At 40.0% G+C, this 24,795-nt stretch overlaps 1 protein-coding gene across 1 annotated transcript in view; it reads right to left on the bottom strand.

The window, feature by feature from the left end:
* Nucleotides 1-24,363, bottom strand: part of A2m (alpha-2-macroglobulin) — a 57,932-nt gene extending 33,569 nt beyond the window's left edge. Inside the window, exons 1-15 of the mRNA XM_045137441.1 lie at nucleotides 24,274-24,363; nucleotides 21,814-21,997; nucleotides 18,607-18,763; nucleotides 18,399-18,451; nucleotides 15,140-15,160; nucleotides 14,705-14,873; nucleotides 14,176-14,260; nucleotides 12,484-12,604; nucleotides 11,467-11,581; nucleotides 11,234-11,343; nucleotides 7,454-7,615; nucleotides 4,708-4,935; nucleotides 4,412-4,475; nucleotides 2,955-3,097; nucleotides 2,240-2,389 (exon numbers count right to left, since the gene is read on the bottom strand). Coding sequence (XP_044993376.1) covers nucleotides 2,240-2,389; nucleotides 2,955-3,097; nucleotides 4,412-4,475; nucleotides 4,708-4,935; nucleotides 7,454-7,615; nucleotides 11,234-11,343; nucleotides 11,467-11,581; nucleotides 12,484-12,604; nucleotides 14,176-14,260; nucleotides 14,705-14,873; nucleotides 15,140-15,160; nucleotides 18,399-18,451; nucleotides 18,607-18,763; nucleotides 21,814-21,997; nucleotides 24,274-24,353 — 1,842 coding nt within the window. The 5' untranslated portion in view covers nucleotides 24,354-24,363. The remainder of the gene's footprint in view (nucleotides 1-2,239; nucleotides 2,390-2,954; nucleotides 3,098-4,411; nucleotides 4,476-4,707; nucleotides 4,936-7,453; nucleotides 7,616-11,233; nucleotides 11,344-11,466; nucleotides 11,582-12,483; nucleotides 12,605-14,175; nucleotides 14,261-14,704; nucleotides 14,874-15,139; nucleotides 15,161-18,398; nucleotides 18,452-18,606; nucleotides 18,764-21,813; nucleotides 21,998-24,273) is intronic.
* Nucleotides 24,364-24,795: the final 432 nt, after the last annotated feature.

Below are 24,795 nucleotides of genomic sequence, written 5' to 3'. Positions count from 1 at the left end.
CCTGAGATGACAGAGTTAATTCCAGGTCAGCGTGGACCAGAGTGAGACTCTACCTCGAAAAAAAAAAAAAAAGAATATGTCAGTAGAGTGAATAGTGTGGTGACCTTAGGTTCTTAAAAGCAATTCCTTCTTAGACCACCCCCAACAACTGCAACACCTTTTCCTTATTTTTATTTTATTTTTCATTATTGTCTATCTCAATTTCAAAAATGTACATTCCAGTACATTTTTTTTATCCTTCCAGTAGCTCACAAACAATTTCCCAGCACTTAGTATAGTGCCTAGAACCCAATATGTGTTAAATAAATAGATGACTTACATTAGTAGGTTTGAATTGTTTTATCAGAAAACCATAATCAAGGATTGAGAGGAACTTGTGTCCTGTTACAAACATATAGAAGCCTCTGCTTTGGATTACGAAATCAACAGGACTGTCTGCCTTCTGTATCTGTCACAGTTGTTACATAATTTTAAAAACTTTGACAACTACAAAATCAGGTTATATAATTATAAAACATTAACGCTATCTTTCTGCATATTGCCTTGCTTCACTAGTGAAATGAACTTAATATTTCCTTTAAAGATTTTTTTCACATTTTCAACTAAAATGTCTTTTAAAAAGACCAAGAAGCTGTGCTGGCGCATGCCTTTAAGTTCTCAGCACTTGGGAGGCTGAGGTAGGAGGATCATCATGAGTTTAAGGCCAGCCTGGGGCTACTAGAGTGAGTTCCAGGTCAGCTTGGGCTAGAGTGAGACTATGCCTCAAAAACGTCATTAAAAAAAGTGCCAAGAAGTAGTATTTTATTATTTTCTACTTTTACAGAAGTAAAATTATACAATCTCCTTTTTGTAAAACTTTGATAGGAAAAAAAATAACCTTCAGTAAAAAGTTATTCGAGGAGCTGGAGAGATGGCTCAGTTGGTAAAGTGCTTGCTGTACAATCATGAGGGCCTGAGTTCAGAGTCCCAGCATCCATATAAAAGTCAGGCATGATGATGTGTGCCTATAATCTCAGCCCTGGAAGGGTGGAGACAGGGAGCTCTGGGGCCAAATTGGTGAACTCTGGATTCAGTGAGAACTGGTTTCAAAAAATAAGGTGATTAAAAGCACGCCGGGCGTGGTGGCGCATGCCTTTAATCCCAGCACTTGGGAGGCAGAGGTAGGAGGATCACCGTGAGTTCAAGACCACCCTGAGACTACAGAGTTAATTCCAGGTCAGCCTGGACCAGAGTGAGACCCTACCTCAAAAAAAAAAAAAAAAAGAAAAAAAATAAGGTGAACAATGATGAAGGGAGACACCTGATATTGACCTCCGGATCCCATGCACACATGTGTTTATCTACATATGAACACAATTAACAAGTAACACACATACACTGCAAACTAAAACACACACATGGTATTAAGCAGCTAAGGCCCATGATATTCCCTTTTGGTATGTCTTATATTAGCTCTATTTCAAAGTATTTCATTTCTCAATGCCAGTTAATATTCACTTATTCATTTTTCCCAGTTTTACTTCATCAGAGTCAATAAATCTTTTTTCAGAAATTATGTTCAATTTGGGGCATTCATGATTTCAGTTGATAAAATTGTTATGAAACAGAAATCAAAATTATCACTAAGCCTGTACAGTCTTAGTAAGGCATATTGATAACTTGCATTAAACACTCCAAAATGTTGAAGAAACTCTGAAAATGCCCACCACTGGTTTCATGGAGCTTTGGATTTTGAGTGCCCTGGATAGTGCCTGGCCTCTTTCATTATAGAAATCTATTTTACTAGTGACTTCCCTGGTTCTTCCACTAGCCTGAATCCTTTGTTTTACTTTGTGTAATGATACTTCTCTTGTAGTGCTTTTCACAACCTGCCTTGTACTCTCCCCAGCACTGCATAGGTCAGTGACTTACATTTTGGTTTGTATCTTGTCATTTTTGGTTATTTTATTATGTCTTATCTGTTCAAAATATCCCTTTGTTTCAACATATCAGGCAATATATTATTAGTATTAGTATTAGTATTTTTACCTGCAGATGCTAATGATGTAAGAGGGGCAGTAACTGGGGCAGTATGAGAGGTTTTATGCATTCATCTCCCTCACTGAAGAAAAAAACATGTGAAACAGCTCAAAACTATTAACCTGTAGGTAAATGTGGTTTAGAGAGGCGTTGCCTGACTCAAACCTTTCTCCTTGTTGCAAGCCTCACTCACGGTCATCGCTCTGCCCAAGGCACTCACCGAGGACATGGAGAGCTCAGCTTCGGGCTTCATAAGCAGCACACTCTGGTCCACGGCCCGCAGAGCACAGAGGGACTGAGGAGAAGCTGTGACTCGCAGGTGGGCGTGAGAGGCAGGAAGACCTTGTGAGGGGCTGAAGCTCAAGTCCACCTGGGAAACGGGAGAGAAAAGGCAGATTTCCAAGTTTAGTCGTGTGTCACTTGCACTTCCCAGGCGGTCCTCCCTTTCGGTGCATAGCTAGCTCGTTGCCTTCAGGCTGACTGGCGTTGTGGTAGTAGAAATAGAGTTTTGTCTCTCTTGCACCTTGCTTTTTTCAAGATGCAATTGAGCCATTGTAATGATTTCTAAATATTCTTATAAACTACTTCTTTTGAAGCATCATTTTTGTGACGGTTGACAAACACTGAAACTCTCACTAGTGCCAGGTGGAATGTAAATGGGTCTTTGTGGCCTGCGTTTTTTTTTTTGGCTACTTGGGATCTTTAAAACTTGACTTCATGCTTCTCATCTTCTCACCACAGCAGAAACAAGGCACTCTGAGCTGTGCCATGTTAGCAAGACAACACTGAATTGTGTTGAAAACAAGGCGAGTCCTCACTACCTGTTTCTGGGGTGCTCACTCACCTCGTCACGCCTCAGTCTTCACATGTACAAAAGAACAAACAAAATAGCAATTTATTTTAAATGGTCAAATTTCATGATATAAAACACACACCTTATTTGCCAGACAATTTTTAACCTCATATCTTGCAGAATCCCCAACCATTTCCCCACTAGGTAAAATGGTGTAGATGAGTAATCGAGCCACTGGAGCCAAGTCTGATTCCACAGGGACCAGGAAGGAGAAATGGCCTTTCACTAGAGCACAGAAAGAATGAATGAGAAACCATGGATGAGACACTGCTCTGAAAGACAAAGGATTCTGTTCCACAGCACCATTCTAGGAGTCTGCTCAGGTTAATGAATATTTCTATCAGTAAGAATAACAAATGGATGGTTTCTTCTCAGAACTATGGCTTCAGAAAATTTTATGAAAGCCTTTTTCCTGTATAAATTGTAAACTGATTTCTTACCAACTTTAAGCTTTAGTTGGCTGACACTTGGCTCCAATAGCTATGTAAGGGTATGGAGACCTCTACCTTACCATTGTTCAATCTAGGTTTCACATGTTAGGATGGAAATAAAACCTGAACCATTGTTCAATCTAGATTTTACATGTTAGGATGGAAATAAAACCTGAACCTAATTTGTAATAGTAAGATTTAAAACACTTATATAACCACCTTGTCCACCTATTTTATTTATTTATTTGTGAGACTGGGTCTCATATATACACTAAAACTCACTATATAGTCAAGGATGACCTTTAACTCCTGACCCTCCCACCCCTACATTCCAAGTGTCAGGAGTACAGGTAATGTGCCCTCACAGCCAGTTTATGGGGTAATGAGGCTTGAACCCATGGCCTTGAGCATGGCAGGAAAACACTCTATCAACTGAGCTACATCTCCAGACTTTAGCCTTCTACAGAGCAAAGAGGAGAATTATGCTCCTGCAGGATTAGTTGTCATGCCAGTGGACACTCTGTACACATTGCATTAAACATTCCTGTCTGCTGTAGAGCTCTGTGGTGGTATAAAAAGATACACCAAGTGGAACTCATTCATAGTTTTCTAGTAAGGCATTAGAACAATAGAACTCTGCAAAAGTTTATTGCCCACACTTGTTAATGAAGAGAGTCACATTTATTGGTACAAATACCCAGTTAATCTTTGAAAATCATGACTATCTTCAGTGGAGAAATGGTATATTAAAGAAATAAATAATTTATCACAGACCTAGCAAACTTAGGACACCCCAAAACTTTTCCCTATCTAACACAATTCTGAAATGTTCCTCATGTTGGGAAGTGAGTCTGTAAATACATATGGTTGGAAAATTTGCAATGAATATAGTGGACATGCAACATTATATTAATGTTTTAAGCAATCCAAACAACATGTTGAAGTAAAAGAAAACAGATATTCGATAACAGATGAAAACCAAGAAGTAAACTGCCTTCCCTCGGCCACCCTTCCTCTTCATTGTGACGGGATGGAAATTAGCTCTACTTGAACGCATGCTGAGATGGGTCAGCATGGGGCAGGACTGTGGAGACATGGAAATACTCACTGTCTCCTAGCTCCATAGGCAGCAGGTGAGTCCCAGTTCGCACAATGCCTCCTTTTGCCATTATCTGGAAAATAAGAAAAACAAGGAAATTAATTATCTTACTTTAGTCCTGGCTTCTATTTTACATGCTGGCTTTAGTGAGCTTCTGCTAGCAACAATTTGTTCCAAGAGAAATGAGACTTTCATAAGGAATATGGGTAAGAAGTCAAATAGTGATATACATGGGGGTTTACAGTTCCTTGTTTGCCAGAGAGCTTGGTCGGTAGGCAAGGCAATGCGGTGGTATCCCTTCTCACCAGATAATAGAAGATGAGCTCCTTCTGCTCATGCAGGAGCTGTCCATTTAGAATATAATGTGCCTGGACTGTCAGGGTTTCACCACAGGGCAGTTGGCCAGGCACGGGCATGAGGCGCACGAAGCTCTTGCTTGGGGAGAATACTGCCTTAGCAGTGTGCTGCGCCTCTTCATGATCTGCCATTATCCATCTGTATCCATAGCAGGGCCTGTCGTCTTTGTATTTAGCCTAACGAGTTGGAAAAACAATATTACTTTAAGAGATTCAAGAATTGTTATCCTTACAAGGCTGTGTAAGTTTACTGCCTTTCCTTAAGTAGTTGATAGAGGTACTTTATTATGTAGTGATCAATGAGAAAGCTCCTTTATTTATTTATTTTTATTTGTTATTATTATTATTATTATTATTATTATTATTAATTTTGGTTTTCCGAGGTAAAGTCTCACTCTAGCTCAGGCTGACCTGGAATTCATTAGGTAGTCTCAGGCTGGCCTCAAACTCACAGAGACCCTCCTACCTCTGCCTCCCAAGTGCTGGGATTAAAGGCGTGTGCCACCACACCCAGCTCCCTTTATTTTCTTTATCTGTCTCAGATGCAGGCATGGTTTGTGCACTTGCATCGCCAGACATTCTGGATTTTGTATTTCTATTGGTTTATGTGAAGAAGATGAAGATTAAGACATATCTTCTGATGATTAGTTGACTCAGAAGTCCTTTGTCTCCTTTACCTGTACAGACAGACGCTGGAAAGCTGTATTTTGCAAACTACCTGCCTTTTTATGATGAATTGCAGTGAGCATTATTAAAAATGAACTATTGTAACCTTGTGGATCTGTAAAAACCTTCTGTAGAAAGCACTGGTTAGAGCTGCATAGGTGAATTAAAGTAAGTGAACTCTTTCAGGGCTATCTTAAATATATGAGTGAATGCAGTCTACAGTTCCGGACTCTTAACTCCTCATGGATGCGAAGTTGTTTTATCTACCATTCTTCTTCATACAGAAGCTTCCTTAGCTCTTTCCAGGGCTCCTCTACCTCACCCTGAAGTCCTAAAAAGCATGAGGGAATACACTGTGTTCAAATCTCAATGTTATGTACCAGTGATACTGTGTGTGATCATTAAAAGAGGAAATATCAAAGATATATTTTCATTGTCAGGATGAGCATGCTGCCTGGCATAAATAAAGCATTTATGGCATTGATAAATGAATAATATTAGTTACCACAGACTCAGGCCATCTATTTAAAGCCAACTTAATATAATATATATTTATTCTTTCCTATTTGAACAGAAAACTCTCAAGAGACAGAGATTTTCCATTATTATGACTTTGTAACATTTACTGTATATACATATAGCTATAAACATCCATTCACATCTTTACTGATGAACAGACTATATGAATGCAACACAAAACAAGTTACATGGGTTGAAGTGGGCTATTTGGGGACAATTAACTTAACAAGGCAAAAATAAAGTAAGACAATTTATATACTATACATTTATGAAGCTAAATACTAATCATGTTAAGTGGCCATTTATAGGATAAATATGTAACATCAACTATTTTGTTTAATCCTCACAACTACTACATGAGTTAGACACCAAGACTACTTATCTTATAGGTCAAGAAATGAAGCACAGAGTTTTACCCAGTTATTTAACCTTAATGTAGGATTGAGTCAGTTTATTTTTAATCATAGTTATCAGATTTTGATTCTGTAATGCACTCTTTTCCAAACATTGTGTCTAAGATCACACAACACAACAAGATCCCTTTCACGAGTCTTTAGTGGGCAGTTTGATAGTGCTAAGTATGTGCCATGTTATCAGTGAGCTTTTCATCTTGCAAAACTAAGCCTTCATCTATTAAACAGAAACTAACCATTGGTCTCTCTGCCAAGCCCGTGGCCACCACTATCCAGGCTGTCTTCTAGTTCTGTAACTTTAATTCAGGTAAATGATTCATGCAGTGTTTGTCTGTTGTGACTGGCTTACTCAGTGTAATGCCTTCAGAGTTTGCCCACATTGAAGTATATGACAAAATTCCATTCTACTTTAATACTAAGCAATATCTTATTATGTATTCCACATTTCATGTTGTTTTTCTGTTGATGGGTATTATGGCAGTCTCCACCTCTGGACATCTGTGCAAATATCTGAGACCTGGTTTTCATTTCTTTTGTACTTAATTAAAAAGCTTACATGTCTTACAAACATAACATAGCATACTTACAGAGTATCATGTGCTGTTTCAACACACATTTACATTTTATATGTTTGAATCAGGTTATATGTATCAATCCCATAAGAATTTGTCAATTCTTTGCAAAATGTTCAAAACCCTTTCCTCCAGATGTTTTATGTAATGACTGAGCCATCTTTGTAGCCATCCTCCAGATTTTTGAAATACAATGCATTATAGTTGCATATAGAACAATACTAGATACTTAACAGTAAGACTGCTAGATCTTATGGTAACACTAGATTTCCTGAGGAATGGGCACAGTATTTTTCATAGTTGCTACATCATCTTATATTCCTACCAATGTTGCTCAAGTGGAGCCTGTACTTGTAACTACAACAATATGTTACTTCCTTATAAACTTATTAAAAGTTGATTATAAGTTTTTCAAATTTGTCTTTTTTATTTGTTTCCAAATTTCGCGTCTTGCAGGTTGCAAGACCCAAAAGACTTTGTTTATGAGACTACTTCATTTCATTGGCAACCTTTTTCCAAACTTACCATTACAGTAAGGGAGGTGCCCAAGACATTGGTGGTGTTGATGGAGAACTTCACCAAGCCATGTTCATCAGTTGTAGCATTTGAGGAATAGTTGGCATCATTTGCTTTGATGGAGATTAGTTCATTTGGCATGGGGACACCTTTCCCGTCCACTAAGAGCACCTGAAGATGAAAAGTATGAATCAGTTCTGTGAATACCAACTGTATTCATTCTATACCAAACACCTTTTTAAAAGTTTTAAAAAATATTTTATTTATTTATTAGAAAGGGAAGGCAGATAGAGAAAGATAGAATGAGTGTGTCAGGGCCTGTGGCCACTGCAAACGAACTCCAGACACATGTGCCACCTTGTGCATCTGGCTTACGTGGGTCCTGGGGAGTTGAACTTGGGTCCTTAGGCTTTATAGGCAAGCACCTTAACCACCAAGTTATCTCTCCAAGACCCCAAAACTCTTTTTAGTGCCTCATGTGTGTTGTACATAGTTCCAGGCACCGAAGATATGTCAGTTAACAAGAAAAAGTTTACAGTCCAGTATGAGACAAAAAAAAAAAATAAATAGATAATTCATGTGGGCTTGGTAATAACAGTAAACCCTAGGAAGAAGGATAATGGGCAGGAAGGGATTCAGAACAACAAGGACAATAGTAGAAGTAACCTGAAAATGTATTCTGGATATTTTGGAAATACTGTGTGTTACCCACCACTCTCAGAGAGTGACAGATTACAAGAAGATTGCACAAACAGCATCTTTTAATCCACTAGCCAAGTTCATTTGAGCCTCAGACACTTATCTTGAGGTAGACCATTAGTTCCTGCCACTCAGTGTTTTGAAATACCATGAGCACACAAGTAAGAACTACTGCTATATGTCTTGTGTGCTTCAATCTGTTTCTCAACCTAGATTTTTAACCTTTTGGCAAGCAGGCAGAATTTCTGATGCACTTCCCCCACAAAAAATGTAAAATTGGAAATTTTAAAGCCAAACTTGTGTTGATATTAAACTTGGCAGAAAAGTCAACTTCATATTGTGAAGTTGGTGTTTTTTCACTATAAGAAACTTCAATTTTTAAAAATATTTAATTAATAAATGTATTTATTTGAGAGAGAGTGAGAGGCAGATAAGAGAGAGAACAGAGGTGTGTTAGGGCCTCCAGCTACTGCAAACGAACTCAAGAAGCAAGTGCTGCCTTGTGCATCTGGCTTACATGGGTACTGGGGAATCTAACCTGGGTCCTTAGACTTTGCAGGCAAGGACCTTAACTACTAAGCCACCTCTCCAGCCCCAAGATATTTTTTTCAGCCACATATTTTTATTTTTGAATGTGGCTATTTTAAGTTATCCCTATGGCTTTATTTTTCTCTTTTAATATTGCTATAGAAGCAGCAAACCCAGTTGTATAGTTATAACAATCCCATCTCACAACATTTTTGTTACTATGACATTTGAGATAACACACTGAATACATTGTAACAAAGTTCCTGAGTTTAAGCGTGCGCACACACACACACACACACACACACACACACACACACACACACACACACATGAAAAGGTCCACTCTTGAAAGCAAAACCAAACATGACATATGGTAATTTTTCTCATCCTTTTCTTTGTCCTGGAAAAGTGGACAACCTTTGGCGAGATGGGTTTGCAAACAAACAGGATCTGTTGGGGTGACAGAAATGTTCTAAAACTAGATTGCCGTAATGACTGCACAATCCTATGAAGATATTTTTAAAAAACATTCAATTATATGCTTAACATTGGTAAGCTCTACATTATATGCACTGCATATCAGTAAGGCAGATTTTTGTGACAAAGTCCACAGCTGGAATCCAGCCCAAAATATTTTTATAAATATTTATTTTCAAGAAGAAAGAGAGAGAGAGAAAAAAAAAAAAAACAAATGAGAGAAGGGGGGTGGGAATCGGTATGCCAGAGCCTCTTGCTACTGCAAACAAACTCTAGATGCGTGTGCCAATTTGTGCATCTGGCTTTAAGTGGGTACTGGGCATCTGAACCCAGGCTACCAGGCTTTGCAAGCAAGTACCTTTAACTGCTGAGCCATCTCTCCAGTTCCAAAATATTTAAAAAAATTTTTTTAAATTTTTTTGTTCATTTTTACTTATTTATTTGAGAGTAACAGAGAGAGAGAGAAAGAGGCAGAGAGATAAAGAGAGAGAATGGGCACGCCAGGGCCTCCAGCCACTGCAAACGAACTCCAGACGCGTGCGCCCCCTTGTGCATCTGGCTAACGTGGGACCTGGGGAACCAAGCCTTGAACCGGGGTCCTTAGGCTTCACAGGCAAGCGCTTAACCGCTAAGCCATCTCTCCAGCCCATATTTTAAAATTTTAACTGACATGTACTGCATATTTCGGAGTGCAGCATGAAATTTCAATATAAATGCATAGAATGTATAATGATCATCAAGGTAACTGGTATATCTATTAGCTCAGGTGTTTATCATTTCTTTGTGTAAAGAAATTCAAAATCTTCTCTAGTATAAAATGTTTTCGGTAGCAGAAGGCAAAGCAGGGTGACATAGATCCATATTCATAATTGATTAACAAATCAAAATTTATCAATAAAATATTAGTTGCGTGTGCAAACCAAAAACAGGCATATAATTTCAATCTTTGTATTCTGGTGAGAGGGTTTATGACAAACTGTATAGTAATTTCACAGCTAAAAGTAAGAAACAAGTATAATGTTCTTCTGAGAAATTTAAAATGGATTATACTTTGATTTTAGGGAGTGACCAAAATTTCTGAATATACTTAGCCAGCGTACTAGAACTAAACCTTTTAGAATGTGCTCTACTTTCTGAGTCCAGACCTGTGTATTCCAGACTGTACAGCTAAAACTCTTTCATTAAGAACATGATGCAGTAGTTATACATTGAGGTATACCCAGCTGTCATCTTAGACTTATGAGTCAGAAGGATCCATTTGCAAATCTGCTTACAATAGAAAATTTTTATGTTTATGAGAAAATTTATAAATTAGAAAGCTATAAATCTCAAATAGTTTATCTCCATTGTTATTGCTTTTTAAAATATACTTGCTATCAGGGGCTGGAGAGATGTCTCAGTAATTAAGGCATTTACCTGCAAAGCCTAAAAACCTGAGTTTGATTCCCCAGTACCCACATAAAGTCAGATGCACAAAGTGGCACATGCATCTGGAGTTCATTTGCAGTGGCTGGAGGTCCTATTGCACCCATTCTCTCTGTCTCTCTTCTCTTTATCTTTTTCTGCTTGCAAACAAATAAGTATTCTATAAAATATGCTTATCATAAAAAATTAATGCAAATGCAATATATTATATAAGAAATATAATTGAAATATGAGAGAAATTTAAAAAATTAATACTTTGAAATAAAAATAAAAACATCTACCCATTCATTTCCATTCAAAGTTGTTAGAAAAATAATGTAACTTATCATGATGAACTTTGTGATTCAAGTGAGAAAAAGCCATAAAAATCTGACAGTGGTGGATAAACCATGAAAAGATCAATCCTATTACAAAACTGTGAAAAAAAATTAATTTTGACAAGGTTTCAGAATGATTTTAGACTTCATACACAGCTTAAAAACAAAAATACATCTACTTTTAATTTATGTTTGACATATCTTTTGGCTATATTGACATTTGGTTGTATTTTTTCTTTAGTTATATTTGTTGGTAACTTTAGCCAGGCATAATTTCAGCAGAAATTGTACCTACAGTGTAAATTTGGTGCATGGTTTGATTAGTGAATTGAAAATACTTCACCTGCCCAAAGAAAGGGATCCCTTGTCTAAAATGTGAGTCTGTCTTCACAAATGAGAGCTTGGTTATGGTTCTTGTGATCTCAATGGACCCACTTCCAGTTCCTTTCACATCTGAAACAAAATAAAAAGGCCATATTTTGAAGGATGATGTTCTTGAGCTTCTTATACTTGTATTTCCTTTGCATAATTTAGCTAAGGAAATAAGTTGACATTTATCATTTTTATTCCACAAACCTGTTCCTTCTTCTTGGATCTTGGCTTCCACTTTAAGCTGCATCTCATACTCTTGCCTCTTCAGGTGAAAGGCTTTGGTTTTTATTTGCTGAGAGAAGCAGCCATGGCTGTCGAGCTAGAAGGGGAGAAAATAACACATTATAGTATATTATACTGGAAAGATCAGTGATCAGTTAATATGGTGGAATTTGGAGGGGTAAGAATACAATCTAGATATTCTCTTTCATAAAGATACAGCATCCAACATCCACTGTCCAGGATCTAATAATTATTACAGTTCATAACAGTATCTTGTGTATATTTGATAGATATAATTCCTGTTTCTAGCCTTCCCTGAAGAACGATATAGAATATGGCCATATTGGGCAATCTGTTTTTAATATTTTTTGTTTATTTTTATTTATTTATTTATTTGAGAGCGACAGACAGAGAGAGAAAGAGGCAGGTAGAGAGAGAGAATGGGCATGCCAGGGCCTCCAGCCATAGCAAATGAACTCCAGATGCGTGCGCCCCCTTGTGCATCTGGCTAACGTGGGTCCTGGGGAGTTGAGCCTCGAACGGGGTCCTTAGGCTTCACAGAAAAGCGCTAAAGTGCTAAGCCATCTCCCCAGCCCCATACTGGGTAGTCTTACTGCAGCAGAGAACTAATGCTTCATCAAATACTAGGTCTTCTCCCAGGGCGGACAGCTTTGGCTGGAGACCGGTCATTCATCAAAGGTCTTCCCCACTCTGCCATCTGGATGGGACACTGTAACAGGTCTTGCTCCTTAGAGAGCATGGAACTGACACCCTTCCCAGCCACGGTGATTAAAAAGATACAAGTTGTTTCTGCTTCCTTCATGGAAGAAGACCCAAGCAGGCTCTGGATGACTCCTTGCCTTCTATTATTGTGCAGCACAACAGTGGGTAATTAGGAACAGGAAAGAAGCTCTGTGGTGCTGAGGGGCTGAGCGCTTCCTGCCTGAGCAGTGCTGTGACGCTGCCTGCCAGTCCCCAGGAGGCCAGTTCTAAGCCTACCTGATGGCTGACTTTCTCACAGAAAGCCTGGGACTCTTCACCAAAGCAGTCAGAAGGGTTACTGTACTTTCTGCAAACGCTCACAGTCACCCATCCTGGGACTGGCTTCCCATATGTATATCTGTAGGGAGAAGGTTGACAACTGAATCAAAGCAAATACCAAGCATCCTGTTTCACACTGGCTGCACTTCCTTCTCACCGCAGCATGTTCCTGGCATTCCTCTTTTATCATGTCCTTCTCGTCTCTGCTTTCTTTGTCAGTTCATGTATTCTGAGACAGCTCTGTAACTCGGCCTGATCTTGGACTCACCATAGTCCTTCCTCCGCTTTCCACATACTGAGACTACTGATATACATCACCATACTCAGCCCTTAGGTTTTTAATTTTAATATGATCTTCATAATGCCATTTTAGTACAAAAGCTAATCATTTATAAGAGAAAAAACAATACTAGTAAACACAAAAGAAAAAAATAGAAACTATAAAATTTCCCAAATTACACTGGAATCCAAACTATGAATGCGGTGGGTGCCAGGGCCTCCTCAATGTAAATCTGTGGGTGCTCTTGTTCACTTTTTATAGAGTCGTGGCTGTGCCGTGATTGCAACTGCACAGGGACTGCTGGTTTATCAAGGGCGTTTGTTTCCTTCCTGTTTGAAATGTCTTCTGTTGAGCACTGGCTCCCCAGAAAGGACTTGGTGACTGTGACTCTGAAACAGCTCTGGGACAGGGGCCACACTCAAGTGCACACATTATGCGTGGGACCTTTAGGCAAGAGGGGTCTTTCAGCGGGGCATGGTGGTGCACGCCTTTAATCCCAGCACTTGGGAGGCAGAGGTAGGAGGATCGCCATGAGTTCGAGGCCACCCTGAGACTCCATAATGAATATCAGGTCAGCCTGGGCTAGAGTGAGACCCTACCTTAAAAAAAAAAAAAAAAGAGGGGTCTTTCATTTTGCTTGCACTTTTTGCTTAGGGCTACAGAGGGCTAGAACACTGGGGGCCTAAGATCCTGGAAATAGCTGAAGATTGGAAAGGAGAACCCTGAAAGGTCACTTCGGTCTCCTCAGTAAAGATGAAGGTGCAGAGAGGTATGTGAGGTGGGTGGATGAGTTAAATGAGATTTTGGTTATATGGCTATCCCTACAAATTCTGACTTAAACCTCTTTTTGTTCCACTGTCCTAGCAAAGCCAGGCAGATAATCTATTGGTGGATAAATTTCTCCCGGGTGCATGCATTAAGCATCTCGCTAGTCAATGCACGGCTTTTCTCTGGTTAAGGGAAAGCCGTCCCCTTCAGCACGGTCTGTGCTGTGCGTCATACATGCGCGAGTCCAGCTTTCTCACTTTCAGAGAAATCCTGGCAGCATGGCCTCCTTATAAACAGCTCCCCACCAAAAGACAGTTACAGAAGTTCTGACAGAAATATGAAAGAAAAAAAGAAGAAACAGAAAAGTACCAGGAGAAGAATAGCTTATGGTTTGAGTATTCTCCCAAAGTGCTTAAAGTGCTGGCCACTGCTCCTGCAGAAACCAACCAAAACATATCGAATGGTCAATCATCCTTAAATTATGCCCTCAAAAAATTTAAAAAAAAAAAAAAAACTTGCAGGGCACACAAGCGCCTTTCAAGTGGCCAATCTGTTTTAAATAACTCCCCTCAAAAGGTTTTTGTTAAATAAAAATAACTCACATGCCACACACGGACACATTCACTTCTTCTTCCAAGATTGTAATTATTTTTGGCACTGTTACTTGCACTTCAAACTTGGGGAGCACTGTGGATTCATGATACAGGAGGTAAGTGATTGCTTGTCACACTAGGCGGCATTACGACTTTCATGTTCTTTGTAACACTCTCTAATGATATCCTGGTGCTAGGACTAAGTCGTCCTAGTCGCCAGTGTATCGCTAGCTAACTATCAACCTTGCTTTCAGTACAGATTTTGGTTGAGGGATTAGGAGAGTTCACTGTAACCTTAATGAATTAAGAAAGGCCCTACTAAAACAATGTTTTATTTTGGATGTTAAGTATTGCTACAAAATAACCAAGTTATATGAAGTCCTACACATTAATGTCCACATTGGATTTAAAAATACTTAGTTCTAGTCCAAGCCCAATATCACCAATGGGAAATAGAAAGACTCCCAACTGAGTTAAATGTATGTTATTTATATATGCTAAATATACAATGCTAAAGGAAATGTTCCATGATCCATACCAAATTCTTCCACTGTGAAGGAGTGCTGTGTGGTTCCACCTGATTCCATCTGTATCATCACGTTATAAACGCCCTGAAGAGGCTCTGATGAGAGGGGAAAGGACAGTTGCCTGAGGCCACTCTCTAACTTGAGATTCTGCCATTGTGCAACACGATTTCCTTTGGGGTCCTATTGATAAATTAATAATAATTTATAAAAGTGCCTTGAATATCAGAGATAATAAAGGAACTCTATGGAGACTCATGTTTTTCACATAGAAGACAAATGGGATGGTCCTGAGGGATGAGGGAAGATAACCTGTACATCCACTCCTGTATTAGTTCAGAGCTCTCCCTTAGTGAGAAGTTTCTGGGATGCTGCAATAACTTCTCAAACAACATTTTCCTTGAAACTACTGCTTTCCTTCTAATTATGGAATATTTCATGTTGCTTACCTCAATGTACACTAGTGGAATCTGAAATAAAAGAAAGAAAGGATTTTATATTTGTTCTCAAATACTCCCAATTCTGATTTATATGAAATAACATATATGTTAAATAACTCTTTATATAATGAAACAGAGAGTTTTCAGGTCAAATTTTATAGTACTTTTAAATAATCCATTTCATAAATTAATGGATGATGTTAAGAACTTGCTAGGTTCTAGCAAGGTCAAAATGTCTAAGTGAGGTCAAGGGATAGGGACAGAGGAGAGGAGGGGGTAGAAAGACTAAAGATGTTTTGAGAAAGCCATATGGAAAACTGCTTGTTAGCTAATTTAAAAATATAATTTAAAAAAAGAGTTTGAGCAGAATTACCCTGTAGGGGATGGATAATTCTGCTGCCAAAAGCCATAGGTTGTTACAGAAAAATCCCAGTGCTAAAGGTGGGATATTGCCCAGTGAGTTTTTGGTCAGGATTGTTCCTAAGGCCACCAAAACAACACAGGCTATTGCCAAGGCTCTTGGTTGCCCAAACTAAATTGTAAGACCCTACTGCTAAAAGTTACCACATGGGGGCTGTAGAGATGGCTTAGTGGTTAAGCGCTTGCCCATGAAGCCTAAGGACCCCGGTTCGAGGCTCGATTCCCCAGGACCCACGTTAGCCAGATGCACAAGGGGTGCACGCATCTGGAGTTCATTTGCAGTGGCTGGAAGCCCTGGCATACCCATTCTCTCTCTCTCTATCTGCCTCTTTCTCTCTCTCTGTCACTGTCAAATAAATAAATAAAAATGAACAAAAAATGTTTTTTAAAAAAAGTTATCACACGGCTTGGTTACAGGACATTGGGAAGTTCAGCTGGAACTAAGCTGGATGCCTCCTCCCTGCCACCTAGCTGTCATAGTAAGAACATGCTATGCAGCAAAATGCTGTCAACTTGACCAGAAGTGGGTCACCCATACGACTGGCCAGCCAGGTAAAATCTGCCCGCTAGTGCAATAGTGACATGTCTGCACTCTGACTGGACTTGATACCCATTCCATGGGTGGGAGGGACATTCATGCCTGGTACTGAGATCCTAGTAAGAAACCTATGGCTGGGAACAACGGTCTGACCATAAGCCCCAGTGGGAAGGCTCCTACTATTTGGTAGTAGTTTGGTTAAATAGACATATTATAGCCACCAAACTACTCTCTAAATGTTTATGCTTAGACTCACACATTAGTGCTATACTCTCATTTTTGGCTAGAGGACCTTCTCTGTTCAGATGGTGATTGTAGAGAGTTTAGCACTGAGACATCTCTATCACACCCTTCAAGCTCAGGAAACGTGGAAAAGGTGATGGAAAGAATGTAATGTAAGAATGGAGAGGAGTGCTTCGGAAGGCTGTCTTCAAGACACAAAGTGGCACTTGGATACATCACCTCACAATGGCTGTTGTTACCTGCATATATTAAGCCCATCAACATGCTATGATGGAGGAAGGCAAAAAAAAAAAAGCCATCAAAATGGAAGAGGAGAAAGGCAGAAAGAAGGGGTTCAGGGCAAAGGGTATAGGAGAAGGGAAAAATAATTTAAATGGGTTATGATCAAAATATACTATGTAGATGTATGAAAATTGTCAGTAAAAACATTTAAAACTAACTAGGCCATTAGTAACAAATACTTATTGTGTACTGCCATTAGTAATAGTATTTACTAACATTACCTCATTGCTTATAGAACCCCAGAGAAGAATATTCCTTAGCTATACAAGTTTTTTTGGCTTTCTGGGGTAGGGTCTCATTCTAGCCCAGGCTGACCTGGAATTCACCATGTATTCTCAGGGTAGCCTTGATCTCACTGTGATCCTCCTCACTCTGCCTCCCAAGTGCTGGGATTAAAAGCAGGTGTTACCATGACTACTTTTGGCTATACAATTTTAGTGATTAGGAACTAAGCACTTATGGAATGGAAAATAGCCATGCTTGGACCAAATTGTTAGTATGGGTCACAAAATGTTTAGGTGGTACTAAGGGTGAGGAAGCGTGGGCACAGCTCCTCTACGGTCCACATTTACTCATTTTTAAAAACGAGATCCACTACATATCTACATATATGCTGCATATCATTTCTACATGCCACGAAGATAAAATAATAAAAGAATAACATGTTTGTTCTCATTCTAAAAGGGGTAGATAGAAAAGACAGCACACACACACATGTATCATGTTGAGCTAAGGCTAAAAGGAAAATACAGACAGTTCTGGACAGAGTGATGAAGGGGGCCTCTGACTGTATATGAGCGAGGGAAGCAAGGACTTCAGCGTGGAAGTGTTGCAATGGTCTTGTTTAGAGATTGTGTTGCCCAATCTGCAACATCTTAGGTAGTAAGAAGTAACCTGCATGTATTACAAACCAGCATGGTTTTGTAGCAAAGTAGATGTATGTGGGAGACAAAGAAGCGAGGATTATGCCATTATCTTTTGCCTTACAAGTTAAAGAGAAGAATAGATTTTTTAAAAATTTGTGCATGTATATGCTTATGTGTGTGCAGATATGGGTACAGGTGTGTGTGTGGAGAGGGAGCCAGTGGATACCCTTGACTGTCTTCCTCAGGAATATTCTCTGCCTCCTTTGAGGTCCTCTCATCACCGTGGAGCACAGGCGCCTCCTGTCCCCATCCCCCCAGCACTGGGGCTGCAGGCAATGCCGGGTCTATTGGTTCATGTGGGTAACGAGGATCAAACCCAGCTCTCATATTTGTGAGGCAAGTGCTTCACTGACCTAGCTCTGCACTCCTCTGTCTAAGGTAAGAAAATATGGTGAGGTCAATTTTGGAGAGAAACATGAAGAGCTGACTGCTTTGTGATGGAAAAAGTTGGGTTTCTCACAGCTATTTTAGTTCTTAGGAACAAGTTTGACTACTCTAAACTTCCTTCATAAAATAAATATTAGTAAATGTGTTTGGAAAAAGCTCCAATCTCTGACAAATCACTTGAATGTAGGTTCTTTGACAGTTTCTATGTCTGCTATTTAATTTCCTACTTTTTCTAATTGGAAACTAGGAGTAAGCTGAATTGTATAATAACTAACTGAGATAAACTTTTTCACAAGTCAACTCTTTTGACTTGGAACAGTGTTTTAAATGAAAATCTTGTGCTATTATATCAGAAATCAGTGGTGCCAGGTTGTTCTTCCCCTAAGTACTCCCTGAACACCCCAAATAGCATGTACAGATAATCTAATTTACACAAATGAAGATAGTTTTGTGTAAATAATACAAAACTTACCAATTCATTAAGGGGGTGAAAATTTTCATCCAATGAGACAACACGAAATTTCACTGAAATAGAAGTATTTTCCATGAGACCTAAGTCCTTGACGAGGCATATAGGTTGGTGACATAAACTACTAAGGAGACCGGACTATAGGGACTTTTGGGAACAGGTGAGAAGGAAAAGCATTCCTTGTCCTGGCTGCAGACCTTGTCATTCATACCTGTCTGCGCTGGCTTGTAGATGGGTTTGTCTGTCTGGACAAAGACCAGGCTCTGTCTGTTCTGAATCAGCACTATGATCTGCTTCCTGAACTCTTGAGTTGGTCCTTTCACTTGGACGGTGAGGAACATCACTTCCCTGGATAAAGTCTGTGGGGCCTGAAATACAAAAGAGAGTGCGAGAATTCAGAGTCTTAGGCCTCCTTTCCCTAGTCCACTCCTCTGGAGATCTTGCCCTTTTTGCTTAATTTCATCCCCTTCCTCCCTTCTGGGAAAGTTGGCATAAGCAAGAGTTACTTCTGGCACTTTACAAATGAGTACATAGAGGATAAAATGGAGGAAAAAATTAATAAGAAAAGTTACAACTGAGAATCTCATCTTAATTCATAAGGCAGACACAGTGCAGTCTTGAATCAATTACATACTGAACGTTATCAACTTGCAGTATGCTAAAAGGACCTCAGTTTGCATGTATATGGAGGGAAATGTATGCTCATGCACGTGCCCATGTGCAGCCCCACGTGCTTGCCTGTGGTGGGCAGAGGGAACATCGGGTGCCCGGCTCTTTGTTCTTCCACCTTTTCTTACTTGAGCCAGAGTTTCTTGCTGAGCCCAGAGCTGAGGTGAATCTCCAGTCTCTGAAACCCTACAGGACTGGGGCTATAGACTTGAGTGGCCATGCCCAGCTGTTTATGTGGGTCCTACCGGATCGAAGACTAGTCTCTCAGGCCTCCTCAAGCCCTTACGCTTATACATGAAGTGCTCTTAAATGGCCAGAATCTCAGGTTTTTTTGTGTTTTGTGTTCTTGAGGCAAGGTCTCACTCTTTTTTTTTAAATTTTTAAATTTTTATTAACATTTTCCATGATTATAAAATATATCCCATGGTAATTCCCTCCCTCCCCACCCCCACACTTTCCCATTTGAAATTCCATTCTCCATCATATTACTTCCCCATTACAATCATTGTAATTACATATATACAATATCAACCTATTAAGTACCCCCCTCCCTTCCTTTCTCTTCCCTTTATGTCTCCTGTTTAACTTACTGGCCTCTGCTACCAAGTATTTTCCTTCTCACGCAGAAGCCCAATCATCTGTAGCTAGGATCCACATATGAGGGAGAACATGTGGCGCTTGGCTTTCTGGGCCTGGTTTACCTCACTTAGTATAATCAAGGTCTCACTCTTGCATAGGCTGGTCTGGTACTCACTATATACGGCTCAGGCTGGACTCCATCTCATATAAATCCTCTTACCTCAGCCTCTGGAGTGCTGGCTTTACAGGCATGAGCTGTTGTGCCCAGCTACAGTTCTTGGAAAGGACGCAGGATAAGTATGTCTTAAGGCTATAAAATAAGTCTATTTTGTTGGCACAAGGCTGCAAGTATCCTCCATGTAGCCATCTCTGTAGAGAGACTGTACTTGTGGTCAGGGTAGTTTCTACAAGTTTTACTTTTAAGAGGTTATGAAGTGTTGTTCTCCATCCATCAATGGTGACTCATGGTTAGCTTTGGCCTAGTGTGCTTTTTTAAACTTTATTTTCTTTCCATTTTTATTTTTAATTTAATTTTTTATATAGGTTATAGTCTTAAATCCCTTCTCCCCTCATCCCCATTTCCCTAAGGACCCTCTTTAGTGGAGTTATTGGTATTCACTGTGGGGTAATTAGGGCCTCAGTCAGTCTTGGGGGAGGGAGGTCTGTGTCTCAGGATATTTCTACCCACCTTATCACCCTTACAGCCTTCCTACCCCCTCTTCTGCAACAATCTTTTGCTCTGTAGATATGTACAGTAGGCATACACATTAAAATGCCTCTCAAAGCTGAATGTGGTGTCACACACCTTTAATCCCAGAATTTGGGAAGCAGAGGAAGGAGCATTGCTTGAATTTAAGGCCAGCCTGGGATTACAGAGTGAGTTCCAGTCAGCCTGGGATACAGTGAGACCTTACTTGGAAAAAAAAAGTCTTTCAAATTACTATGCATTATCTCCCTTAATCAAAGCTACTCTCACTCTTAGTTGGGGAATCTGTTTTATTTTACAGATAGCAGAGAATACTGGGGAGATCCAAGATCCACCAATACAAAAGAAAAGAGAGCCAACTGCATGCCATGAGACACACCACCTCTACCACATTTACTGGGGCCTGGGAGAAATTGCATAGGAAGTAGCAACAGGAGTGCTGCTCCCGCTGCTAGCCTGACAACCAGCACTAGGGAAATTGAGACAAACACTGGCAAAGCAAAGTTGAAATACAGAGAACTCACATCAAAGTAGAAATAAAGGTGGTGGCGCACGCCTTTAATCCCAGCACTCGGGAGGCAGAGGTAGGAGGACTGCTGTGAGTTCAAGGACACCCTGAGACTACAGAGTGAATTCCAGGTCAGCCTGAGCTAGGGTAAGACCCTACCTCGAAAAAACAAACAACAACAATAACAACAACAACAACAAAAAACCCAAAACAGGAGAAACAAAGATAATTCAACACTAAACCATTTTAATTTTAAGGAAAAGTCCATTTCCCTTATGTCTAGTGCATATTGCAATTTTAGATTAATGAATAATTTCTTTGACCATTTTTTGATTTTCAATATGCATATATCCATATGTGTGTGTGTTTCCATGTTGATAATGGGTAAACAGATACTAATTCCTATACTTAGTTGCTATTTTTTTGTTTGTTTGTTTGTTTGTTTTACTTTTCAAGGCAGGGTCTCACTCTGGCCCATGCTGACCTGGAATTCACTCTGTAGTCTTAGGATGGCCTCAGACTCACAGAAATCTTCCTATATCTGCCTCCCAAGTGCTGAGATTAAAGACGTGTACCACCCCACCTGGAAACATTTAAACTTAAAAAAATATATATATATATATTATTTGTTTATTTGAGAGAGAAAGAGGGAGAGAGAAAGAGAGAGAGAGAGAGAGAGGGAGAGAGAGAGAATGGGCATGCCAGGGCCTCCAGCCACTGCAAATGTAATCCAGATGCATGTGTCCCCTTGTGCATCTACATGGGTCCTGGAGAATCAAACCAGGATCCTTTGGCTTTGCAGGCAAGCGCCTCAACTGCTAAGCCATCTCTCCAGCCCCCCATTTAAACTTTTTACCCAATTGTTTATCAGTTTTCCAGAGTCTTGTCTTGGTGATACTGGGTTCCTGTCTCTAATTAATCGTGTTAGATATACTAACCCAAACAGCCATACTCACAGTGAAAGAGACACAGTGAAATAAGTCCTTCTCAGCCACCAGGTCTGTGAGGAGGGTCCTATTTCCTCTGAGAGACTCCAAAGAAACACTCACAGTCACCGTCTCATTCAAGTGACTCAGAAGGAGGCAGCTCTTCTCAGGGGTCTCTGCATGGAGCAGTGAGGGGACCAGCACCATGTAGTGGCTGAAAATGAGGGAGTTCAGTTAGAGGAGTGTGAAGGGAAAAATTGCTATCAACATCACCATATTCCATCACAGTTACTGCATCATCATTCTACACCAAGAGGAGATTTGTTGATGACTATGAAACTCTGATATAGAATGCATAATAATTATTTCCCCATTCTAATTTCCTATGGTCTGTACTCTAAAGCAGATCAAATTTTTTGGTTATAATATCATATTAAACAACCTGAATATGTGTTCATCTGAGTTTTTTGTTTGTTTATTTTTTGGTCTTACTCTGGCCTAGGCTAACCTGAAACCCACTTTGTAATCCCAGGCTGGCCTCAAACTCACAGCAATCCTCCTACCTCTGCTTCCCAAGTGCTGGTATTCAAGGCATGTGGCACCACACCCAGAAAGATCATCTGAATTCAGATAATATCAATTATATTTATTTATATTTACTTTATTGTTTAATACCCTAGAATTGCGATTAAAAATTAAGGATGCTATCAGGCATATAGGCAACAGAAAAATCAAATTACAAGAACTATTGTTAAATGTGTTTATGTGCATTGTGTACACATATTCAGCATGCCTGTGAAAATTAAATGCCAAGTACTTGTTTCTGCTTTACAAATGTGGAACCTGAGGCTCAAAAAAAAGTGAGTCATTAGTTTAAGGTCTCAGGAGCTAACAAAGTCTTGTGGTTACCCAACTGTGGATGTTTGCCTCTTAAATATTTGCTTTTCAGGAGCTCTACCCAATAAACAGTTCATTCTCTGGCTATTGAAATTAAGGCCACTTATGAGCAGGGCAGAATATTTCCCAACACCATGACATATAACTGAAGACTGACCCTGTAGTTTTCAAATATGTCTGCAACCAGAACTCCTAAAAGAATTGTTAGACACTGTACACCTCTAACATATTTTCAGTAAACTTCTAATTTTATTACAATTTTAAATTATAGCAAGTACATTCTTTTTGACATTCTAAATTAAGGCTTAATTTCTCATGAATTAAGGTCACAATTTCTTAGTAGAATCTTAAATATAAGGTAGTATTTGTATTTATTTATGAGTTAGTGAGTGAATGAGTATGAGCATGCCAGTGCCTCTCTCCATTGCCAGTGAATTCCACACACGTGTCCCACTTTGTGCATCTGGTTTTATGTGGGGCTTTGCAAGAAAGTACCTTTAACTGCTGAACCATCTTTCCAGCCCCCATAAAATAGTATTTTTAAAATGCACTAAAAACTGGGTGTGGTGGCCCATGCCTTTAATCCTAGCACTTGGGGAGGCGGAGGTAGGAGGATCCCTGTGAGTTCAAAGCCACCCTGAGACTCCATAGTGAATTCCAAGTCAGCCTGAGCTAGAGCGAGACCCTACCTCCCAAACAAACAAAACAAAACAGCATTAAGGTAGGTGTGGTGGTAGGTGTGGTGGTGGTACAGGCCTATAATCCCAACACTTGGAGGCAGAAAGATTGCTACAAGTTTGAAATCAGCCAGGTCTACAAAACAATGCCCTGTATTAAAAAAATCCATTCATCAATCAATACAAAATAACAAGCAAAAATGGGAAAATAAGTTTTCTCACCATTACACACACACAAACTTTTGGTAATAGTCAGAAAATTTGTTTTTCCATTTTTCTTCCACAAACTTAAATTTCCATGTCACCACACATTAGCTTATGCTATGATTTTCATATTTTAAAATGTTTTATGGATAACTCTTTGTTTACTAACAGTCATATAAATACATATACATGAAATATTATATATATAGGTATGTAAATTTAACATGAGCTCCTAAATATGTGAGTGTAAATTTGTAAGTATAAAACCTTTTATTATGATTGATTTTCAGAAGTGCTAATATACAACTGATCAAAATGTACACATGATGACTGATGCATACTGTTCCTAGAGATTTCTAAATCCCAGGACAAAGAGCCATGGTCAGATCGGGTTGAAGAAGATTGCTTTTATCTTATGAAACAGAGGCGGGCAATACGAATGGGAAGGCAAGGAAGATACAGCGTGCAATCTCCACGGGTCCATCCGAACATGAGGATCTGAATACCCTTTCATATAAGAATCCGTTTCTTACGCCTCTTGGAATTGCTGAGCGGAGGTTGAGCAAGGCAGATTTACCAAACCTGTGGTGGGGAGGAACCTCTGAGATAAGAAGGTGGGAGTTGCACAGGAAAGACAAACGAATGACGCCAAGAACCGCCTAAAATAAAGCAGAGGCCTGTAAGCTCAGGCTGGGCGCCCGCGTGAACTCACGGCTCTCCGGGGGCAGAAGCGTCAGCGGGCAGGACGACCAGGAGGAGCGCCAGGCTCGCGCACAGCGCGCTTCGCCCCATGCCGGCCGCAGCGAGCGCCGGGACGCAACTGCGCTCGGCTCCCCGCGGAGACCCTTTATAACCTGTCTGGGCAAACAGGAAGCTCCACCCACGTCAGTTCTCTAAACAAGGCTGAGGTCTTTGAACACGCTCTGAAAGGGACATTGATGCCCGAATTACTGTCAAGGTTAATTCCTGTCCAGCTAACTGGAATTCCCGGAGGGATAAAACCACATTCCCGTTGCTGCTCACTTTCTCTGGGCCCTACAGTAATGCAGCTAATCGGCTTTTCCAGCACTCTCTGCAGTGCCCGCCGGGAGCCCCCCATCTCCAGGGTGAAAAGTTGGCAAGGGAGGCTGCAATTGAAGCAAAACTGGGCAGGCCCGAACATCCTCCATCAGCTATGCCTGCCTTAAGTATGATGCTCACAGGGCTGCGGTCCTGCATGCAAAGGACGTGGAGC

The sequence above is a fragment of the Jaculus jaculus genome, chromosome 18, assembly GCF_020740685.1.
Source record: "Jaculus jaculus isolate mJacJac1 chromosome 18, mJacJac1.mat.Y.cur, whole genome shotgun sequence".
NCBI lineage: Eukaryota > Metazoa > Chordata > Mammalia > Rodentia > Dipodidae > Jaculus > Jaculus jaculus.
The sequence above is the reverse complement of the archived record's forward strand: the minus strand, read 5'-3'. Positions and strand labels throughout refer to the sequence as shown.